The sequence below is a fragment of the Macaca fascicularis genome, chromosome 20, assembly GCF_037993035.2.
Source record: "Macaca fascicularis isolate 582-1 chromosome 20, T2T-MFA8v1.1".
NCBI classification, from domain to species: Eukaryota; Metazoa; Chordata; class Mammalia; order Primates; family Cercopithecidae; genus Macaca; species Macaca fascicularis.
This window is the reverse complement of record NC_088394.1, coordinates 49,294,475-49,316,500: the sequence shown is the minus strand read 5'-3', so window position 1 is coordinate 49,316,500 and position 22,026 is coordinate 49,294,475. Positions and strand designations below refer to the sequence as shown.

At 36.5% G+C, this 22,026-nt stretch overlaps 1 protein-coding gene across 29 annotated transcripts in view; it reads right to left on the bottom strand.

Moving 5' to 3' along the window:
• Window positions 1–6,735: 6,735 nt before the first annotated feature.
• CHD9 (chromodomain helicase DNA binding protein 9) overlaps window positions 6,736–22,026 on the bottom strand; it is a 273,480-nt gene continuing 258,189 nt past the window's right edge. For 23 of the 29 annotated variants that reach the window (XM_074026669.1, XM_045381801.3, XM_045381802.3 and 20 more), the window contains 5 exons: window positions 19,684–19,823; window positions 19,156–19,377; window positions 15,860–15,988; window positions 12,601–12,705; window positions 6,736–10,243 (listed from right to left, as the gene is read on the bottom strand). In XM_074026669.1, coding sequence (XP_073882770.1) covers window positions 9,359–10,243; window positions 12,601–12,705; window positions 15,860–15,988; window positions 19,156–19,377; window positions 19,684–19,823 — 1,481 coding nt within the window. In that variant the 3' untranslated portion in view covers window positions 6,736–9,358. Of the gene's footprint in view, window positions 10,244–12,600; window positions 12,706–13,015; window positions 13,071–14,263; window positions 14,403–15,859; window positions 15,989–19,155; window positions 19,378–19,683; window positions 19,824–22,026 lie in introns of all 29 variants that reach the window. The other 6 variants (XR_012428685.1, XR_012428687.1, XR_012428688.1 and 3 more) reach the window with 2 other exon arrangements.

Below are 22,026 nucleotides of genomic sequence, written 5' to 3'. Positions count from 1 at the left end.
GATTGCTGTTGCTGGCTGGAACAAAGCTGACTGCCCCATATGCTTGTTTCGGGGCCTGAGGCTGGCCCCTCATCCCGTTTCCCTGCCTGGGGGGTAAAGGATTTCCTTGACTGTCAGTTTTAGATTTACATTCGTTTGCCCAGTGCCTTCCTCTTTTACACCTTGGGCAAAGGCCTGGGATTTTTGCTTCTGGACTCTTATTTTGGTTTTCACAGCAATCTTTTGCAAAGTGTCCCCTTTTACCGCATCTAAAACATCCCCCTTTATCTTTACTTTTGTTAATGAGGAAATCTCTTACTGTTTGGCCGCTAAAAGCGGCGGCCATTGCTAGGCCTTGTTGATATGAGGGCCCAATATCTGAACAAAGGCAAATGTATCCTGTTAAATCTGTTTTCTTTCGATAAGGTCTGATTGCCGCTTGGCAGGCGGGGTTAGCATTTTCATAAGCTAACTGTTTAACATAATCTACACCCGTTTCTGCATTTCCAAAGATTCTACCTGCCGTGGTCATAAGTCTATGCACAAAGTCTGAAAATGGCTCATCGGGTCCTTGTTTAACCACTGTGAGCGAGGCCCCTGGATCTCCTTTAACGGGAAGTTTTCTCCAGGCCTTTGTAGCAGCAGCCTGGATTTGTGAGAACAGTCCAGGGTCATATTGCATTTGGGCCTGAGTGTCTGCATAATTACCTGAACCAGTTAACATATCAAAATCCCAACCGTTTCCTGCCTGTTGATTTCTTTTAGCTGTATCTCTATAATTTTCAAAGAACTCTGACTTCCAAATTAAGTGGTCTCCCCCAGAAAGAACTGCCCTGACTAAGGTATTCCAGTCTATAGGAGTGAGCCAATTCTCAGCTACAGATTCCACTATAGCAAGAGTATATGGAGCAGTAGCCCCATACTGAGAGGCAGCAGTCTTTAACTCTTTTATAATAGTAAAATCAAATCCAGTATGATGCCTCCAAGCCTGTCCCTGTTCATCTATGGTTTCAGTGACCGGAAAAACGTCTTTGGGGGAGGAGTCTTCTCTATGTCGGCTAGCAACTAACCCCCCTCTTGGAACATGTCCAGGCCGCTGAAGTGGGCGCAAGGAACCCTCCATAGCATCTGAGTTAGGTATTTTTTCATTTCCTGTTTTTAGCTTTTGGAGCCTAATTATCAATGATTGATTTAACTCTTCAAGTTTAATCTGTTCTTCTAGTTGAGCAATTTTTTGCTTTAATTCTTCTTTGGGATCTATTGCTGCCATAACAATGGGCGCAGAAGCCTCATTATGTGTCTTATTATATGGGGGTGGGTATGAAGAACAGGGAGGCAAATCAGGGTTGTGATATTTAGCCGCCTCTTCCTCAAAATCATCCCAATTTATATCCGATTGATTAGGCTTATTAATTTCCTCCTCCTTCTGAAGCATCTGTAAAATTGGGTATTTTTTTGGTTTGTTTTCGTGTGGTATTTCTTTATCTGTTACAGAAGGAGACTTGATTTCCTCATGATCACTTTCGAGGGAAATGAGATCTTCCTCCGTATCTTGCGGAGGCTCTGTGAGGTTAGAGCGGGAGCTAACCTTTAAAATATGCTCTGTCTGAGCGACCGCAGCCATGACTTGCGGATTGGCCTCCTTCTTATCTATTAAATCTCTAATGAGGTTCCAATAAGAGAAGGCGGTTACAGGAATTTTTTCTGGCCCAAAAGTATTATAATAGTCCTGAAAACAATCCCCTACTCTACGCCATCTTTTAATATCAATAGTTCCTTCCTGTGGGAACCAAGGGCAAGTGTCTTTTACAAAATCAAAAAATTTAAACAAATCATTACCTTTAACCTTTACTCCTCGTATCTTTAAAGCCTCTTTTAATTGTCCTACATATATTTGATGTTGGCTTAATTCTTGTCCCATTTCGGAAGCGTCACTTACCTTCGATTCTGACACGGCAGGTTCCCGCGGTGATTGGAAGAGTTTGACTCCTTTTGTCTTCGTTAGCGGTCGACCGTCCTTTGGCGTCCTCTTCCTCACGGAGTCCCTCGTTTCCAGGTCCCTGTTCGGGTGCCACGTATCCTGGCCCGCGGGATAGTCAGTGTAGGCCCTGGAGGAGGGGGTGGGAATTTGGGGAACAAGAGACACGAGAAATGGAGACAAGACAGTGCTCTGATCAAGTCTCGTTTAATGGTGGTAATGCAATGCCTTATATACATTTGGAGGGGAAGGGGTTGGGCTAAGGCGGAAATGACCTCATTGCGGAAGGCGTGGCCAGATAGGCTTCGGTTTCTCCGGTCGGACGTCATGTTGCACCTGCGCTGTCAGGTAGTCTTTTCGCAGGCGCGGGAAAAATGAATGAAGAAGAAGCAGGAAGAACGCCATCTTTTAATGGCGGTACTAATACAGGGAAGAAGGTAAATCTAGGGAGAAGGTGTGGGGTGGAAATGAATATAGCTCAGGCGTTTAATCTTTAATTATTATTCGCTATGGCCGGGGCGTGCAGCTCTGGACAAAGGGAAGCTTGCTTTTAATTAGTAATTAAATCTCTTTACTTATTGTAATTCTATTCAGACTTTGTATTTCTTTTTGACTTAGTTTCATTAGCGTCTTTCTAGGAATTTGTTCATTTCATTTAGGTTATCTAATCTGTTGGCATTCACTTGTTCATAATATTCCCTCATGATCCTTTATGTTCCTGTAAGGTCAGTAGGAATGTCTCTTCTTTCATTTTTGATTCAAGTAATTTGAGTCTTTTCTTATTGTTGATCAGTCTGAAGTTTTGTCAATTTGTTAATTACCTTAGTCCATTTTCTGTTACTATACAAAATACCACAGAATGGTTAATTTATAACAAAAGAAATTTATGTCTTGTAGGTGTGGAGGCTGGGAAGTTTAAGAGCATCACACTGGCATCTGATCAGGGTCTTCTTGTTGCTTCATAACATGGCAAGAGGGCAAGAACATGTCAGCTTAGGTCTCTCTGGTCTTATAAACCCATCAGTCCCATCATGGGGGCCCCATCCTGATGACCTTATCTAATCCTAATTACTTTCCAAAGGCCTCACCTCCAATCGACATAGGAATTTGAGGAACACAGTCAAACCATAGCATTGATTTTTTTAAAAATGATCAACTTTTGTTATTATTTTCTCTATTGTTTTTCTATTCTCTGTTTAATTACTGTTCAACTCTTTATTGTGTCCTTACTTTGGCTTGTTTTGTGTTTAGATTGATCTTCTTTTTGTAGTTTCTTAAGGTGGAAAGTCAGGTTGATTTGAGACTTTTTTCCTTAACATAGATTTCCCACTGTGCACTGCTTTGGTTGCATCTCATGTTTTGCAATGTTGTTTTAATTCTTCTCAAGATGTTTTCTAATTTCCACTGAGATTTCTTCTTTGACCCACTTGTTATTCAAGAGTACATTGTTTAATTTCCACATAATTGTGAATTTCTAAGCTTCATTATTGAATTCTAATTTTATTCTATTGTGCTTGGAAAACATACTTTGTACGATTCAACCTTTTACATTTCAGATTTGTTTTATGGTCTTTCATATGGTCCATCCTAAAAAATGTTCCATGTGCTTTAGAAAAATGTCTATTCCTTTCTTATTAAGTGGAATGCTTAATAGATGTCTTTTAGGTTTAGGTGGTTTAAGTGTTGTTCAAGTCTTCTGTTTTCTTGTTGACATTTTGCCTAGTTGCTCTATCCATTATTGAAAGTTATGTTATCCATTATATAAAGGATATATTGAAGTCTCCAACTATTCTTGTTTTATTGTATATTTCTTCTTTCAACTGTGTTAGTTTTTGCTTCATGAATTGTGCAGCTTTGTTGTTAGGTACATATATGTTTATAATTGTGATATTTTCCTGGTAGATTGGCCTTTTCTGTCATTATAAAATGTTTATTTCTAGCAATTTTCTTTTGTTTTAAAGTCTGTTTATCTGGTATTAGTAAAGTCAGTTTTCTTATATCTACTGTTTGCATAATATGCAAAACAGGAAAAAATGCCTGGGATATATCATGCATATATATGATATACATGAGCTGAATAATTCATAATGTATATTTAAATTAATTATAAATGCAGGCATCCTACATATCCTGTTCGCTTTGCTGTTGAGGTATAAAATAGAACAATCTTACTGGTTCTAAGACTCAAACACAACTATTTCCTGCCTAAATATTTAATGAAAGAGTCATAATATATGCAAATATTTAACTACAAACACCTTATTAATAGCCCCAAACTGAAATATATCTAAATGTTTAATAATTGGGTATTAAATTATAAGACATCTATATATTGGAATATTAGAAAGCCCTTAATAATGTTGTGGAAGATTCTTCAATGACATGGAAAGATAGTCATGATATAGTCAATGAAAAAAGTAGGTTACAAATAGTATGTACGGTATAACTCCATTGTTATTAAAATATATATTATATATATGCAAAGAAAAATTACCCAAAGGTTAATGATTATCTCTGAATTTCAGCATTATGGGGGTTTTACTTTGTGCTTCCCCTCTCCCCTTGGATTTTTTATAATATGCATGTCTTTTTTTTTAGCTAAGAAAAAAGAACAGTAAGTTAATTTTAAAGATCAAAATGTAATTTATGCCTATTAATTTGGCAAAGATTATTTAAAAAGACAATACACAGCATTGGTAAAGATTTGGGAGTAAGTGGGCATGCAAAAAATGTATGCTTCTAATGTTAGTATAAATAGCTACTAGTAGCTTCATTATAAACCTGGCAACATAAGCTGAAATCCTTAAAAACAGAGAAGTATTTTCAGTTCTAGGAATTAAGCAAATTATTTAGGGATGGATGCAAAAATGTCTACATAAACCCAAATGTCCATTTTAAAGTAATGATTAAATAAATTACATCTGTATGATTTAATACTGTGTATTAAAAATTACATTGCAGGATTCTTATTCGACATAGGTCAGTATGTTAAAGGCAGTGCACCAAGTTTTTTTTCCTTCTTTTTCAAAGCCTACAGCAGGTAGAAATTATGTAGCATGAAACATTGAGTTAATATGTAAAAGCTATCAGTTTCCTAGGGCTGCTCTGACAAATTACCACAAACTAGGTGACTTAAAACAACGGAAATTTATTCTTACAGTTCAGGTTAGAAACCAAATCAAGGTGTTGGCAAGATTGGTTCTTTCTGGAAGCTATGGAGAATGCTTCTTACCTCTCTCCTAGCTTCCGGTGGTTGCTGGCAATCCTTGGTGTTCCCTAGTTGTAGGAACATCCCTCTGGTCTCCTTTATCACAAAGCTGCCTTCCCAGTGTTTCTGAGTATCTTCTGCTCTTCTAAGGACACTAGTCATTGGATTTAGGGCCCACCCTAATCCCGCATGACTACAACTAATTACATTTGCCAAGACCCGATTTCCAAAGTAAGGCCACATTCTGAGGTTCTAGGTTGACATTAGTTTCTAAATGACACTACTCAACCCACTACATGTAAGTAACATAGATATACAGAAGATTGAATATATTACTGACAATGTTTATCTCTGGGTAGTTTTAGTTTATGGATGATTTAAATATTTTTGTGCTTTTCTGAATTTTAAAATAAATAACTTATGTAGAGATTAAGTTCTAAGTTTATTGTATAAAGTGAATATTATGTGTAGTCAAAAATCATACTTGGCTGGGTGTGGTGGCTCATGCCTGTAATCCCAGCACTTTGGGAGGCCGAGATGGGTGGACTGCTTGAGCCCAGGAGTTTGAGATCAGCCTGGGGAACATGGCAAAACCCCATCTCTACAAAAAATAGAAAAATTAGCTGGCTGTGGTGATGCATGCTGTATTCTCAGCTACTCAGGAGGCTGAGGTGGGAGGATTGCTTGAGACCAACAGGTCAAGGATGCAGTGGGCTGTGATCGCACCACTGCACTCCACCCTAGGTGAGGCAGAGCAAGACCGTGTCTTTTAAAAAAAAAAAAAAAACCACTCTTTTCTCTCACATAGCTCACAAAACACAGAATACATCATTTTATACATTGTATCTCTTCTCAAAAACGTCCAACATAGGCAATTCTTCCTCCAACACTGGAACAGACTACTGTTCCTCTGGGTGAGTACTAGTATGAAGCAGTTGGTTTGTGTTTATGTGTTATGTTGTACAAAAATGAAGAAAAGGTTTTCTAAACATTAAAGTGTAGTTGAATGTGTTCAGGTTAAATAAGTATGAGACTCCACTGTTTTAGTTTTGTAAATAAGAGGAAAAACTATTTTCTTTAATGTTTGCAAAGGACACTACCAACAATGGCAATGAGTTAGGAAACACTCTTAAGACTAAGGGAAAAAAATAATTATTGATTTCCAAAATGGACTTCTTTAAAGAGGTGAGGTGTATCTCTGAGTATTTCTGAATTTTTTAAAAGTCCAAAAACTTAAGAAAATTATACTTAATGTTCAGCATGAGGTTGAGATTGGGCTGCAAAATTGAGGTTTAATCATTTGAATGCCCAAGAAGCAGCTTTTTCTTTTTTTGCAACCACCAATATCAACAATGAACAATATTAATAAAATTAAATCAAAATGAAAAATTGACAGTATTTAAGATACTGTGGATAAAATTATAGCCAATTTTTGTTTTAAAAATTCTTCCAAGGTACATTTTCCTTTTAAAGATTTACAACTATGGTGTCTTTCATAACTGGAATAAGATAAATTCTATATAAAATTCAATTTTAAAAAGTATTCTCATGTACAGAGGCTGACATCATGGGTAGTCAAAGAATATGTTTAATAAAAAATAATTAAACTTCCATTTGCTCTATAGAACATCATAGAAAGTAATTTAATAAATTACAAATGACGTTTTAAGACGTTTGCTCAACTACAGAAAGCAAATTTAGACTACACAAAACACAACTGGTAAATATTGCAAATGTCCAAAAGAAAGATTGGACTAAGACTTGAATCATAAAACCTGAAACAAGGTCTATAAATACAAGGCAATAACAGCTATAATTCCTTTAGTAACTACCAACACATACTTGGATATCCTTTCAACTGCAACTTTAGTATTATGTAATTCTACTGATTTTTTTTTTTTCCTTATAACCCTTAACTTTACACAACCATATTTGCATGTGTTTTCTTAGCTGATAGCTGGACAACTTTTCCCCAATGAATATTAAATAGAAGTGTCTTGAAACCTAAGAGAATGTTTAAAGTTATGTTAGACTTAATGCTTTGAAAACTGTAATTGCCTTATTACATAGAAAGAGAATCACTAGGATGTTAACCAAATTTATTTGACCATAATTAGGAAAATACTTTCTCTCATAAATTTGATATAAATTAGATTTTAGTGACAAGATCTAGAGATTTTTTTTTCCTTTTTTTTTTTTTTTTTTTTTTAATTGGGGAAAGGAAGGAATAAAGATCATGTGGGTAGAATTAGAGGGAGGAAGGGAAATGTGGTTGGTGTTGAAATACTCCACCGGCAAACTAAGTTAACTGTGTTTGAAAAACTTTGGCTATCTCATAGGTGTATTCTAGTTAAACAAAAGTGCAATACTGCAAAGGGAAGATACTAAATATGTAATATATCATTTTCATGATGAAGAATTACTACCCACTTCTCCTGGATGGGCATTATAGAGACTATTGCTAAGACATTGCATAAAGGACTATCAATTCAAAGTACTATTTTGGGAAAATACAAAATCAATACAATCCCAATGGAACTTATATAATTTTGTAAATACATATAACACTGTCTCTCTAATAAGGGGTTATTTTACATACAGAAACATAATTTACTGGTAAAGGTCTTGGAAAACCTGATACAATTGCTTAACTCATGACAAAGCAACAGTTCTATCAAAACATACTGAAAGTATTTTTTCTGCAGGAGAGAACTGGGATACTTTTTCCCCCTAAATTTACGCCCTTGCAGACTTTACCACTAACTTATTTGAGTACCAGAAAAATGCTAACATATATCTCTCCTTAGAATGTCAATATTTTTATGTCCAATTCAGTACTAATTGTTTTAAATATGTATGATATATGAAGGTGAACCTGGACCTCTACCTTGTCAGAATAATAGCAGCTTTAGCAGGAGAAATTGTATCACAAATCAAATATCAGACAAATTTTACATGGTAAAGGATTCTATGAAATTGAACAGAAGCCTTAGGCTTCACTTTTGTGGTTTGTAGGTATAACTTGTACATCTTTTTGAGATTATTCAAAGTGCATTTTCAAAATGGGCAACTCAGTATATTTAATATAAACTGATAACCCAACACTGATTCTGGGCAACATTTAGTCTGCTTACACCTAGAAACTCAAAATGAATTTAGACTATCTGCATATTACTTTACCACTATTATCTGTTAATTCTGGAATATTTCCATGACATAAAACACAAATAGAAATCTACACAAAGAAAGCAAACAAACAATTTCTTTTACATGAAGTATGCTGTGTTGAAAGTTCTTTTCAGTGGCATTTCATGAGTTTGCCTTTTCTGAACCCTGGAAACAGACATTACTCATCTGAGACATGATTATTTCTAATAGGAGGCCAAACTTTGAAAAGTTAAAACTAAGTATGTCTATAGGGTGCCAAAGTCACATGACACATGATTATTTTATGACTTAATTTTACTGATATCTGAATTAAGCTCAGCAAAAAGCAAGTCATATTTCTTGCCAGATTAACATGATATATAGGATGTGTTTAAAAAACCCCTGAAAACAAGTATAGAATTAGAAACGAATGTAAACTTCCTAAACTAACTCAGCTGAGGTAACAGGTAGCCAGTTAAATTGGCTGATTGGGAAACTTATTTCTTCTTTAAAACATACTTGTACCTGAATTGGAAACATCAGCAGTGCATCACAACACTAGAGCATTTTCATGTAATTAAAGCAATGGATGGTGATGTAGATTCTACAGCTTTCATGACATTCATTAGCTGCCCAAATTATTGCTGAGTTTTGATCTGTAAATTATAGGTGTCAAGGAGGCTGTAAAACTATATTCAAATTAAATCAGTAATATGCATAAAGTATTCTGTGTTCACTGCAAATATATTAAATATACAACTCTTATTGAGCATAATTTTCATAAAATTAACCCCCAACAAAATTATAATGCCTTTTGTTGTAATTTTACACCTTTATGTATTTGATAGTACATACGAGTTCAGAAACTTATGAATCTTAAGAAATATTACATGCAAAATGTCTCTGAAAGCAGTTTGCACTTCTAAACAAATAACTGAAATGTTCGGTCAGTAAGTTATTGATGCACTCAACACTGGGGTATTTACAATTAACTATTAAAGAAAAAATCCAAAATCAGTTCATATTTTAAGTGCAGAGTCTGGGAATCAGTCTTCATTACTAGAATCTGAATCCTCAGATGACGATGATGTACTATCAGATCCAGATGAAGCATCAGCTTTCTCTGAACCCTCATCTGTGCTGTTTTCATTGAGAGGACTTGGTTCAGTTCCTCCTTTGTCTTCCTGATCTTTAATTCTGGAATCTTCTTCCTTTACTTCTACAGACTTAGACGAGCCTAAGTCACTGTTTTTGTTTTTGTTTTGTACATCAAAAGTATTGGACTGGGACAAAGTTGGAATATGAAGATTAAGGCCTGGAGTGAGAAGCATCCCTGGATAAAGTATATTAGATAGTAATAGTGGGTTAAGAGCTAATGGGTTGGCAGCTGCAGCTGTATTTAATGCAGCAGTAGAGGACGTGGAAGGAGAACTTGACACAGAGTTTTCTCCACCATTCTCTGAACTTTGGCTCTCTGTCCTTTCTTTTTTTCCTTCTGACTCCTTAGAGTCACTTCCCTTTTTGTCTTCTGTCCCAGATTCTGTAGGCTTTGTCAGGAGTCCTCCCATGCCCAATAGATTTGGTAATCCAGCCATTCCTGACAGCAGCATGGGGAACATAGCAGCCATGTTTTTAGCTTCTCCTCCAGAAGAAAGGCCAGTAGGCATTCCCATCAACCCTGCAGTTACTTGCAGTGACTGCAAGTTTTGTAGGTTTTGTTGTAAGGCCTGAAGAGTTGTGAGATCCACACCTGGAAGTAATCCATTGGCTAACAAAGGATTGCCTGAAACACTGGTGGCAGATGCAGCAGCTGCTGCTGCTGCTGTGGCCTTTGCAATTCCACTTTTAGGCCGTCTCCCCCGCCTGCTTACTTCCTCTCTCACCACGGGACCAGTGAGAATACGTTCATACATGCTTTCTGGAAGAAATCCCTGGAAGAAATATATATTCATTAATAATCCCTACATGAGAATAAAATAAAGAGCTATTAGCTTATCATACAAATAACCATGAAAAATAGGCAATTATTTGTAAATTTATTCTGTACTGATATTAAATCAATTATAATAGCAATAACCTAATTCTATATAAGTGGTAGCTTCAAATAGCTCTTTCACTTTTCATTTTATCACAGAATAAGTGACTAAAGAGGTCTTTAGCCTTCCTCCATCCTGTAAAACATAAGATTGTAGTATAATTCTAGAAAATATAAGGTTCAAAAAAATTGTTTCATGGGTACTTCCATAACCCTTACATGTTTCACATCATCATTTGTTCTAGAAGACCAAAGAAGTGGCTCCCTTCTAATTGGAAAGAACAATAAAGAAGGAATAGACGAAGTGAAAGGTTAAAGTAAGATGCTTCATATGAATTATTTTGCTGCCACTTTGGGAATAAAGGAGATAGGGCCATGCTCAAAAGGATACTTAAAGGGGGTAAGATCACCTGCAGTAGCACTTGCAGATTGGGAACCATAAAGTCCAGGACAACAGAGAACAATCTATGCTACTTTCATGTAATTCTCCCATGATTTTCTGGGTCCCAGAACTCTTAGAAGTTTTAGGAGTTTAGAATGCCTGGACCAGCACTATCTAATAGAAATATAATGTAAGCCACATAGGTAACTTAAAATTTTATAGGAGCCACATTTAAAATACGTAAAATAGAAATAGGTGACATTAATTTTAGTAACACAGTCTAATAGAACATAATCCAAATATTGTCACTTCAATATGTAATCTATAAAAATTGAGATACTTTACATTCTTTTTTTCCAACAAAGTCTTCAAAATCCAAAACCACTGTGTATTTTACAGTTAATTCACATTTCAAGTACTCAACAGCCACATGTGCCTATTTGTGGCTACTGAGGGGCTACTGTTTGTGACAGTGCAGTTCTAGATAGTGGTTTAAGACAAGACTCATTTGACTATTGTTTAATTTTGTTTTGAATTGAACCAACTTATTTTTTCTCTTTACAAAGGCATCAGGGTTCATTGTAGAAAACACAACAACAACAAAAAAATCATCCATCAACTCATCATTCAGAGATAACCATGGCTAACATTTCAGTATGTGTTCTATTTTTTCCTTGTGCAATTATACACATTCTATAATTCCCCCCACCTCCCTTTCTGAAACAAAAAAAGTAGAATCACACCGAACTTAGTTTTATAGCCTGCCCTTTCCATTTGGACAGCTGTAAGAATAGTATCTATTAATTATTGACCATTAGCATATGTGTAGGCTTTACTATCCCAAGAGCTTAAATACTGCTGCTTTTAATATACTGTGAACTTTTACTCCTTTTAGATGTTCTTCTAAGATCTAATTTATTTTATTTATTTTTTTTTGAGATGGAGTCTTGTCTCTGTTGCCCAAGCTGGAATGCAGTGGTGCGATATTGGCTCACTGCAACCTCTGTCTCCCGGGTTCAAGTGATTGTCCTGCCTCAGCCTCAGGTGGGACTACAGGTGCACAACACCATGCCTGGCTAATTTTTGTATTTTTAGTAGAGACGGGGTTTCTCTGATTTGGCCAGCTGGTCTTGAACTCCTGACCTCAGGTGATCCACCCGCCTTGGCCTCCCAAAGTGCTGGAATTACAGGGGTGAGCCACTGTACTAGGCCTAAGATATAATTTTTAAAATAGTTGCCTAGGCTGGGAATGGTGGCTCAGGCCTGTAATCCTAGCACTGTGGGAGGCTGAGGTGGGTGGATCACTTGAGGCCAGGGGTTCAAGACCAGCCTGGCCAACATGGCGAAATATCATCTCTACTAAAAATACAAAAATTAGCCAGGTGTGTTGGTGGCACCTGTTGTCCCAGTTACTTGGGAGGCTGAGGTATAAGAATCACTTGAACCCAGAAGGCAAAGGTTGAAGTGAGCCAAGATTGCGCCACTGCACTCCAGCTTGGGCAACAGAGAGAGATCCTGTCTAAAAAAAAAAAAAAAAAAAATTGCACAGTTTTCCAGAATCTTAATGAACTATTAGTTTATTCTCAATTATCCTTACATATTTGCTCACATATTTGATTACTCTTTGTGGCATCATTCAAATGGTATCTTAGAGGTTAAATGTAAAAACAAATAATTATTTATTGATTCTCTGTTCTAACCTGAGAAGCATCTGAGAAATTTGCAACATGTACTGCAAAATAAAAATTGAGAACTGAAAAATGTTGTCACAAGTTCATGGAATATTTTATTAATTACAATTAATCTAAGATATAATTGAATGGCACCTAATTTGAAAATAATGTATAAGTTAGTATTCATAAAATACTCACAGATTGCTTAACAACATCTCCCCATTCAGGAGCTACTCCATATTCTGAATTTTCTTTTAGGAATCTACATAAATCTTTCAAAGGGGGAGCAAATGCACCTCCAACCTGTAAATTAGAAACAGATTGTTAAATACTAAAACACTATTACACAGAAAACTCTTGCTTGCTTTTATTCTATGCTCTAGAGTTTATTTCCTTAAAATACATATTTTTTGAACCACCTTAGATAATCTTTATGATTATATTAAAAAGGGCCACCACGACCCATATGGACTACTGATGTAATATATAAATATGTGATAATGTAAATTTTAAATGTTTTAAGTAGAATAACTAGAACAGTAAAATGAATAACTACCATGCTAGACAGGCAATATAGCCTAGTTAAAAGTACACCCTCTAGAGTTAGACTTACCAGCTATGTGAACTTGAGCAAATCAGTAAATCTCTTTCAGCCTCAATTTTCTGATCTGTAAAATGGGGATAACAATAATACTTCCCTCATAGGGTTTTATAAAGATAAAATGAGACAATTCAAGTGCCTTAGCATAATGCCTGTCACATAATAAATATGTTATTATATGCCAAGTATTGTGCTAAGTACTTTAAATGTGTAATTTATTTTAGTTCTCACTACCTCCTTTGGAGATAGTATTATTTCTGTTTTTCAAATGAAGGAACTGAGCTTCAGAGAATTTATATAACTTGCCTAAAGTTAGCTAGTACAAGTTAGAGCCAGGATACAAACCTAGGTCTCAAAAACCAATACTGTTATCGATTATATATATATTGATACCCTAAAAGTATAAAATTATACATATCTTTCATATGTGAAGTATGATATAATTAACCAATCATAAGTAAATAATTTGGAAAAAATGTAATGACACTGAGACAAAATAGTATTCTGAAATTTAAATTAAAAACATCACATTTGGAGAAATGATTTTTACCTACCAATTTAATGTCCCTTTAGAGACTAAAGACATTTCTTGAATAATTTCTTCTTCTATACCACTTTGAATGATTAAATACTGTATCTTGATAGGATACAGACAGGGTTTAATATGATCAGTTATATTACCTACAAGTATTTTTTTGTTTTTTGAGACAGAGTCTTACTCTGTCGCTCAGGCTGGAGTGCAGTGGCATGATCTCGGCTCACTGCAACCTCCACTTTTCAAGTTCAAGCAATTATCCTGCCTCAGCCTCCTGAGTAGCTGGGATTATAGGTGCCCACCACCATGCCTGGCTAATTTTTGTATTTTTAGTAGAGATGGGGTTTCACCATGTTGGACCAGGCTGGTCTTGAACTCCTGACCTCAGGTGATCCACCCACCTTGGCCTTCCAAAGTGCTGTCATTACAGGCCCGAGCACTGCACCCGCCATAAGTATTCTTATATGGTATTTCTTTCTTCTTTTTTTTTAAAGAGACTCACTCACTTTTTTTAAGGTCTCACTCTGTTGCCCAGGCTGGAATGCAGTGGCGTGATCATAGTTCACTGCAGCCTTGAGCTCCTGGGCTCAAGCAATCATCCCTCTTGAGCTTCCTACGGCTGGGACTACAGGTGTGTACCACCACACCCCCAGCTCCTTATATTTATTTATATATTTAAATAAGTATATTTAAATAAGTACATTTAAGGAAATAAGTATATTTACTTAGTCTCTGTAATTCTGTTGTCTTCTCTTTTTTATTATCTCCTTCATTAAGCTTCTACTGAAAATGGAGGCCCTCTTGGGGGTTTATGGGGATTTAGCAGGTAGATTCTTTTCCTTAATAACTCATCAATCCTTAAGCCTGTACCCGAGAGACTCAAGACAATTAGGAACTCTACAAATTAAGGAACATGAACAAACCTCTCATGAAATTACAACAATTAAAAATAAAATTTAGAATGTTTAATATCAAACCTAACAAGTAAAAATTCAAATTGTTTCATTTCCTTAAAATTGGCTAGCCAAACTCATTCATAATATTTAGCAATGTGAATTTTTGGTATAAGATGAAGTAGAAGGATTTGTAACAAAATCTACACAAGCACAAAATTAGGTAACATGCTACTGAAATGTCACCTTGTTCTTTCCTTAAGACATGTATGCTATACTTTAAAATACTAACAAAAGCTGAATACGCTATCTCTACGAAATTGTGGAAAAAATTAACATTAACTTTAAAGAGTTGGTGTACCCAACAATATTAAAACTGTTATTTTAAAATAGTTTTCTTCTAATTCCAATATTTCTTATGAGAAATTAAAATTTTTTGGGTATTTTTATCCTAGCAGTGAGTGCATTTAACAGACGGTAAATCAGAACCAGACCTGTGTAAGGTAATTTAGTGTATGAGAAAAATAACGCAATGAGAAATGTGATGTTCTTACACTGACGCCATTTTTTCTTTCCTATTTGTTGCTTGCTCATCGGAATAAAAAAAGTGTGTCAAAGCTATACATATACAAAACATATCACAAGTTTCTATTGTTTATTTTGTGAGGTAAAAGAGAAATATATTAATCCAAACATAAAACAAGAAATCTATGTAAGTCTATTTCTGAAAAATCTCCACTCTATCATTCATCATTCAGTAAAAGATAAGCCACAAAGGTGGCATTAGTCTACAAGGTACCTTTAAGATATTCTGTTTTCATCAATCAGAAATTATGTAATATGCTGATTTTGATAGAAAAAGACACGTTAAGGTCATCTGACAGAAAACTGCAGTGATAAATAAATAAATGTATGATGGCTATGTGAATGGTGTCTTCTTAGATGAGAATTTCTCAACTTTTACAGTACAGACATTGTGAATTAGTATTGTGGGGGTTGTCCTATGTACTGTAGGAGGTTTAGCAGCATCTCTGGCTTCTACCCACTAGATACCAGTAGTATCCTCTCCTTGTGGTTACCAAAGATGTCTCCAGACACTGCCAAATATTCCTTGAGAGGTGAAACTACCCCTGGTAAGAATGACTGCTTTTGATGTAGTACCCTTGTATGAGTGTAAAACTATATGCAATGGCACTGCTTAGGCACAGATGTGTTAAATGACTTGCTTATTTCATGTAATAGCTTAGCTAATGAAGTGAGATTTGAAATTAGACTGCATAAAATCATACTGCATGTCTTCCCTCAGAATCTGAGATTCAACTCATTTCCAGGTCTGTTAGAAAACACTACTGAATAATGAAATAGTGTTCTGGAGATCTCTTAAATATTGAATCAATAAAAAACATTAAGAAAAAAACATTAAAATACCTTTCTAGCATTTCTTCTGTTAATCAGTTGAACACGTTCTTCTCCAGTGAGACTATTCACATCTAGTTTATTGGGGTTTCTGCAACGGTGTCTTTTTTGTTTGGGCCTTCCCTCATGAAGCTGCATTCTCTAAAATATATAGATAAAGACATATCTTTAAAGTCTTTAACTGTGCAAAACAATTCAAGATATTAAAATGAGCTGATCCGAGTAATTTAATAGCATTTACCTTTTGGTTATTTACATTTTAAAAATATCTAAACTTTTTTATTTAATTTTTTTGAGACAGGGTCTTGCTCTGTTGCCCAGGCTGGAGAATAGTGGTGTGATCACAGCTAACTGTAGCCTTGACATCCCAGGCTCAAGTGATCCTCCCACCTCAGTCTCTCAAGTCGCTGGGACCGCAGGTGTTTGCCACCATGCCTGGCTAATTTTTTTTATTTTTTGTAGAGATGAAAATTTTGCCACGTTGCCCAGGCTGATCTTGAACTCCTGGGCTCAAGCTATCCTCCCGTCCTGGACTCCCAAAGTGCTGGGATTACAGATGTGAGCCACCGTGCCTGGCCAAACATTATTTTAATAAAAAGTATCACATCAATCTTTTCTTCAAATTATACGTTAAAAAAGTTAAGCCTGGGCAATATGCCGAGACCCTGTCTCTACAAAAAATCAAAAAATTAGCTGGCCATGGTGGTGTATGCCTACAGTCCCAAGTATTTGTGGGGGCTGAGATGGGAGGACTGCTTGGGCATGGGAGGTTAAAGCTACAATGAGCCATGAATGTGCCACTGCACTCCAGCCTGGGCACAAAGTGAGGCCCTGTCTCAAAACAAAAACAAACAGAAACCCAACAACTCATATCTAGCAATAAAAATAAAAACTCATCCCATCAAACCATGCTACTTCTCTATATAACTATTAACAAAACAGGGCTTAATGTTTGCAGGTATTTCCAGCCAATTAAAAATATTTTCAGGAAACCAACGCTCGAATTCTTCAGCTTAGCATACCAGTCCCATCATGGCCTGAACCTATTCAATTCACCTCTTCTGTTCATTGTTCATTTACTATTACCCTACTCACTCCTCCACATACTCTGGAATATTAAACTAATCACTGTTTTATGAATATGCCTTACACTCATATCCTCTTTTCTTTTTTTTTTTTTTGAGATGGAGTTTTGCTCTTGGCTCCCGGCAACCTCTGCCTCCCAGTTCAAGAAATTCTCCTGCCTCAGCCTCTCGAGCAGCTGGACTACAGGCACCCGCCACCATGCCCAGCTGATTTTTGTATTTTTAGTAGAGATGGGGTACCATGTTGGCCAGGTTGGTCTTGAACTCCTGACCTCAGGTGATCTGCCCGCCTCAGCCTCGCAAAGTGCTAGGATTACAGGCGTGAGCCACCACACCTGGCCATCTTCTTAGTAATTCTATATTGCCTAGAACATCCTCCTCTTGTGTTAACCTGGTCAATGCCTACTTACTCTTTTTTTCATCCACCAGACGAATATCAGCTCTATTTTCTTTATCTTTCTTCAGAAACTACTCTGCCTAGGCAGAGTTAATTTTTCTTACATCTGTTCCCATGAGACTTTATACATACCTTTATTATAGTATACTCTCCACCATGTTGTAATTATTTAGCTACAGAAATATTACAACAGAGTGTGAGATCCAAGAAATCATTAATGTAAGGTGATTTTTACATAGGAAACTGCTTTTCCTTGGGAAAGCCGACAAGTTACATCTTATAATCTTTAGAGGAACAAATGCTGCCCTTAAGAATATGTTTTCAAAGTCTTTACAATAAAGTAATATAAAATATTATGATAAAATATTTGCAGGTAAAATGATGAATGGATATACAAAGTTAAAAAGTTAATAAAGGCCCTTTTGCAGTGATAAAGAGAAAGGTATGGCAATTCTTCAGAGTCTAGAGTATAGGTATAAGGGCAAAGATTTTATATTGTTTACTGCTATATCCTCAATCTTTTAAAATAGTAGTACATTGTAATCACTCAATAAAAAATTGTTAACTGAATAAATAAATGAATGTTATCTTCAACATGTTAAGAAGTTACAGTGTTCAACTCAGGATTCCCATTATTTTTAGAATTGCAATATTTAGCCAGGTGTGGTGGCTCACACCTGTAATCTCAACACTTTGTGAGGTTGAGGTGGGAGGATCGCTTGAGCCAGGAGTTTGAGACCAGCCTGAGCAAGATAGTGAGAGCCTGTCTCTACAAAATAAAAATTGAAAAAATTAACGATGTGGTGGCCTGTGACCAGGCTGTTCTCAAACTCCTGAACTCAAGTGATTTGCCCATTTTGGCCTCCCAAAGTGCTAGGATTACGGCCATGAGCCACCATGCCCAGCCTCATCTTTGATTAACATAAACTCACTGTGCATCTGGAGAGGCATAGAAGATATACTCATAGCTTGAAGAAGAGCTTAAGAGGAGTAGTTTGGACTCTGGATTTAAGAGTTTGTTTGCTGAGTGGACTTGGACAATTTACTTACAACTTTAGTGTTTTAATTTCATTTAAAAAACAGTTATAGGCTGGGTGCAGTGGTTCATGCCTGTGTTCCTAGCACTTTGGGAGGCTGAGGCAGGTGGATTGCTTGAGGCCAGGAGTTTGAGACCAGCCTGGCCAACATGGTGAAACCATGTCTCTACGAAAAATACAAAAGTTAGCTGGGCATGGTGGTGTGCTGGGCATGTGGTCCCAGCTACTCGGGAGACTGAGGTGGGAGAATCACTTGCATCCGGGAGGCAGAGGTTGAAGTGAGCCAAGATCATGTCACTGCACTCCAGCCTGGGTGACAATGCGAGACTCTGTCTCAAAAAAACAAAAAACAGTTATAACAATGCCACATAATCAAGTTATTGTGTTAAATGAAGTAATGCACGTTGTGTGCATAAGTATGTCAGCATAACTGCAGGTACATAGTTAAGTTTCAATACACGTTTACTATAATCATTATTATTTTAAAATAAACTGCTCGAGAAAGGATTGGAAGTTTTGTACCTTAGCAACCTTCACTGGGTCTAACATAGTTCTCTATATTGGAAGTAATTTTTATTATTAAATACTCATTGAATGCAGAATGGAAAAACGGAAAATAACATTGTATTGTATCATGGGAAGGATGGCAATTATTTTTTCCTGCTAATTCTCCTAGGTCTTAGGCAGAGCACATATTTAGCATAAGTGGATGAGAATTTACGCTTCATCATGATAGATCTGACAATTCATAGCAATAAAATATAACAAGAGTTTTAAGGTGTCACCTACAGGAATAAAAGCTCCCAAATCTTCCACATAACCTGGATGCTCCTTAAGCCATTTTTCCAAATCCTTTCTCTTTGGTGCATCATCTCCTGCAAGTCTTGTTCCATCTTTAAGATTAATAACTGGAACTGGACTTTCTGTATCAGAAATTCCTTGAGGCTGAGTATAGGATAGTGCTGGATTTATCCCTGTGGAGATCTGTGAGGAGGTTAAGCCTAAAGAAACCTGTAAAAAAACACCAAATGGAATCTTTATTTCCATACTTTATCATTCTAATACTGGTTCAATAAAGCAATTATTTTTGAAGAGAAAAAATAAGTTGTTGCTAAAAATTCTGCTAAATCTTTTAAACTTAAAATTTTTATCACTCTTGGACAGTGCTAAGATTCTAAGATATCATCTAAAACTATATGGCATACTTCTAATTTCCTTATTAATAGTCTATAAAACATTCACAAAACAACAATATGTATATTTACTAGGATTGAATTTTGAACCCAAGGATCAGTTTTCAAGTACTGCTTTACTTACATGATTAGGTGGTTTACTTCTGTTAAAAAAGAAGATGTCAACACCTTCTACATTCTTCCTCCTTCCTCGCCTTTTTTTGACTATAGGCTGGTTGTCTAATATCACACCATTGGCACCAAGGGTTGGTTGAATGGAAGTACCTAATTGAATTAAAAATGCAAAATGGTGATACAAATTTAGTTCTTAAACAAATTGAAAGTAATCCCTTTCCTAAATATATGTGTTAGTTCTTATTTTATACATCTTTAATGTAGAAACTTTTGGACTAAAAATATCATCCCCACCTCTCATTTAAAAACCTGAAGAATTACAACCTAGGCCTCTTTCCATTTTTGACCAGTCTTCTCTATTTTTTTTCCCGATATTTACACATCTTCTCTTCCTTCCTTGGAGAAGGAAGCATGCCTTTTTCCTAGGGTAACATTTTCCTAAGATAACATTTCCCCTTTCTTGAACCCATTAGTTCCTATAATTTCAAAAGCTTTTTCTTTTTTTTAATCATTTGTCTCTGCTTTTTGTGCCAAATATCTTTTTCTACATTATGCTTTTTTTTTTTTTTCTTGAGACAGAGTCTCGCTGTGTTGCCCAGGCTGGAGTGCAGTGGCATTATCTTGGCTCACTGCAAGCTCCGCCTCCCAGGTTCACGCCATTCTTCTGCCTCAGCCTCCCAAGTGAGGCACTGCACCCGGCCAGATTTTTCTAAACTTAAAAATATGGCCTAACTCAAACAAACAAATGTTAAACTTTTGGCCGGGCATAGTGGCTCACGCCTGTAATCCCAGCACTTTGGAAGATCGAGGTGGGTGGATCACCTGAGGTCAGGAGTTCAAGACCAGCTTGGCCAACACGGCAAAACCATGTCTCTACTAAAAATACAAAAATCAGATGGGCGTGGTGGTGGGCACCTGTAATACAAGCTACTTGGGATGCTGAGGCAAAATAATCACTTGAATCCGGGAGGCGGAGGTTGCTGTGAGCCAAGATCACGCCACTGCACTCCAGCCTGGGCAACAGAATGAGACTCTGTCTCAGAAAAAAAAACACTGTCCGTTGTATAACGTCAAAACTTTTAAAAGACTGATCTCTCTTGTGCTCCTTTTTTTCATAAGTAAATAGTTCTTCGATTTCCAGGTTGCTTGGTTCTGCCATCCTCTATTCACTGCTCCAGGTAGTTTCTGGAATGAACTCTTCAGTTTTGTCTTCTTGTTATAATCTATGCTATTTTACTGTCCTTCATTAATGAAATTACATTACATCTGGTATCTTTACTCAAGGCTTTCCAGGGGGTAATTACACAAGAATACAAAAGGCACAGCCTTTGGAAAATGAAGAATTGTAATAATAGCATCTGTTAAACATCTAATTCTAAAACCTATGAGTACCAAATTTTAACATCTGTTTGGCATCCCATTGTGTGCCAAGCTCTTTATTGGCCACTATATATATATTATTTTATTTAATCCATCTAACAATGTCATCTCTCTCATCCCCACACCCTTCATTTCACAAACAGGAAAAGTAAGGCTCAAAAATGTTAACAGATTTCCCAAAAGTAACGTAGGAAGAAAGATCTAGGTTTCATATTTCCAATTATTAAGATGGATGAGATAAAATGCTTAGATAATAACTGTATCTAGGGTGAATACTTGAGGTTTTAAATATTTTGTATAGCTGCAAAAGTCGTGTTACTTTATTATTATTATTATTTTTCTTTGAGATAGGGTCTTGCTCTGTCACCTAGGAGTGCAGTGGCACAACCATGGCTCAGGTATTCCTCCTGAGATCAAGTGATCCTTCCACCTTAGCTTCCCAAGTAGCTGGGACTACAGGGGCATACCACCATACCCAGCTAACTTTTAAATTTTTTTCAGAGATGGGTCTTGCTATGTTGCCAGGATTGGTCTTGAACTCCTGGACTCAAGCAATCCTCCTGCCTCAGCCTCCTCAAGTCCTGGGATTACAGGTGTGAGCCACCACGCTTGGCACAATTACTATTGATATTATTATTATTATTATTATTGTTTTTGAGACAGAGTTTTGCTCTTGTTGCCAAGGCTGGAGTGCAATGGCCCGATCTCGGCTCACTGCAACCTCCGCCTCCCAGATTCAAGGGCTTCTCCTGCCTCAGCCTCCTGAGTAGCTGGGAATCCAGGCATGTGCCACCACGCTTAGCTTTTTTTTTTTTTTTTGTATTTAGTTTCACCAGGTCAATTAGGCTGGTCTTGAACTCCTGACTCTCAGGTGATCCACCTGCCTCGGCCTCCCAAAGTTCTGGGATTATAGGCATGTGCCACCACGCCAGACTCCTACTATTGATATTATTAAAAACAGTATTATTTACCA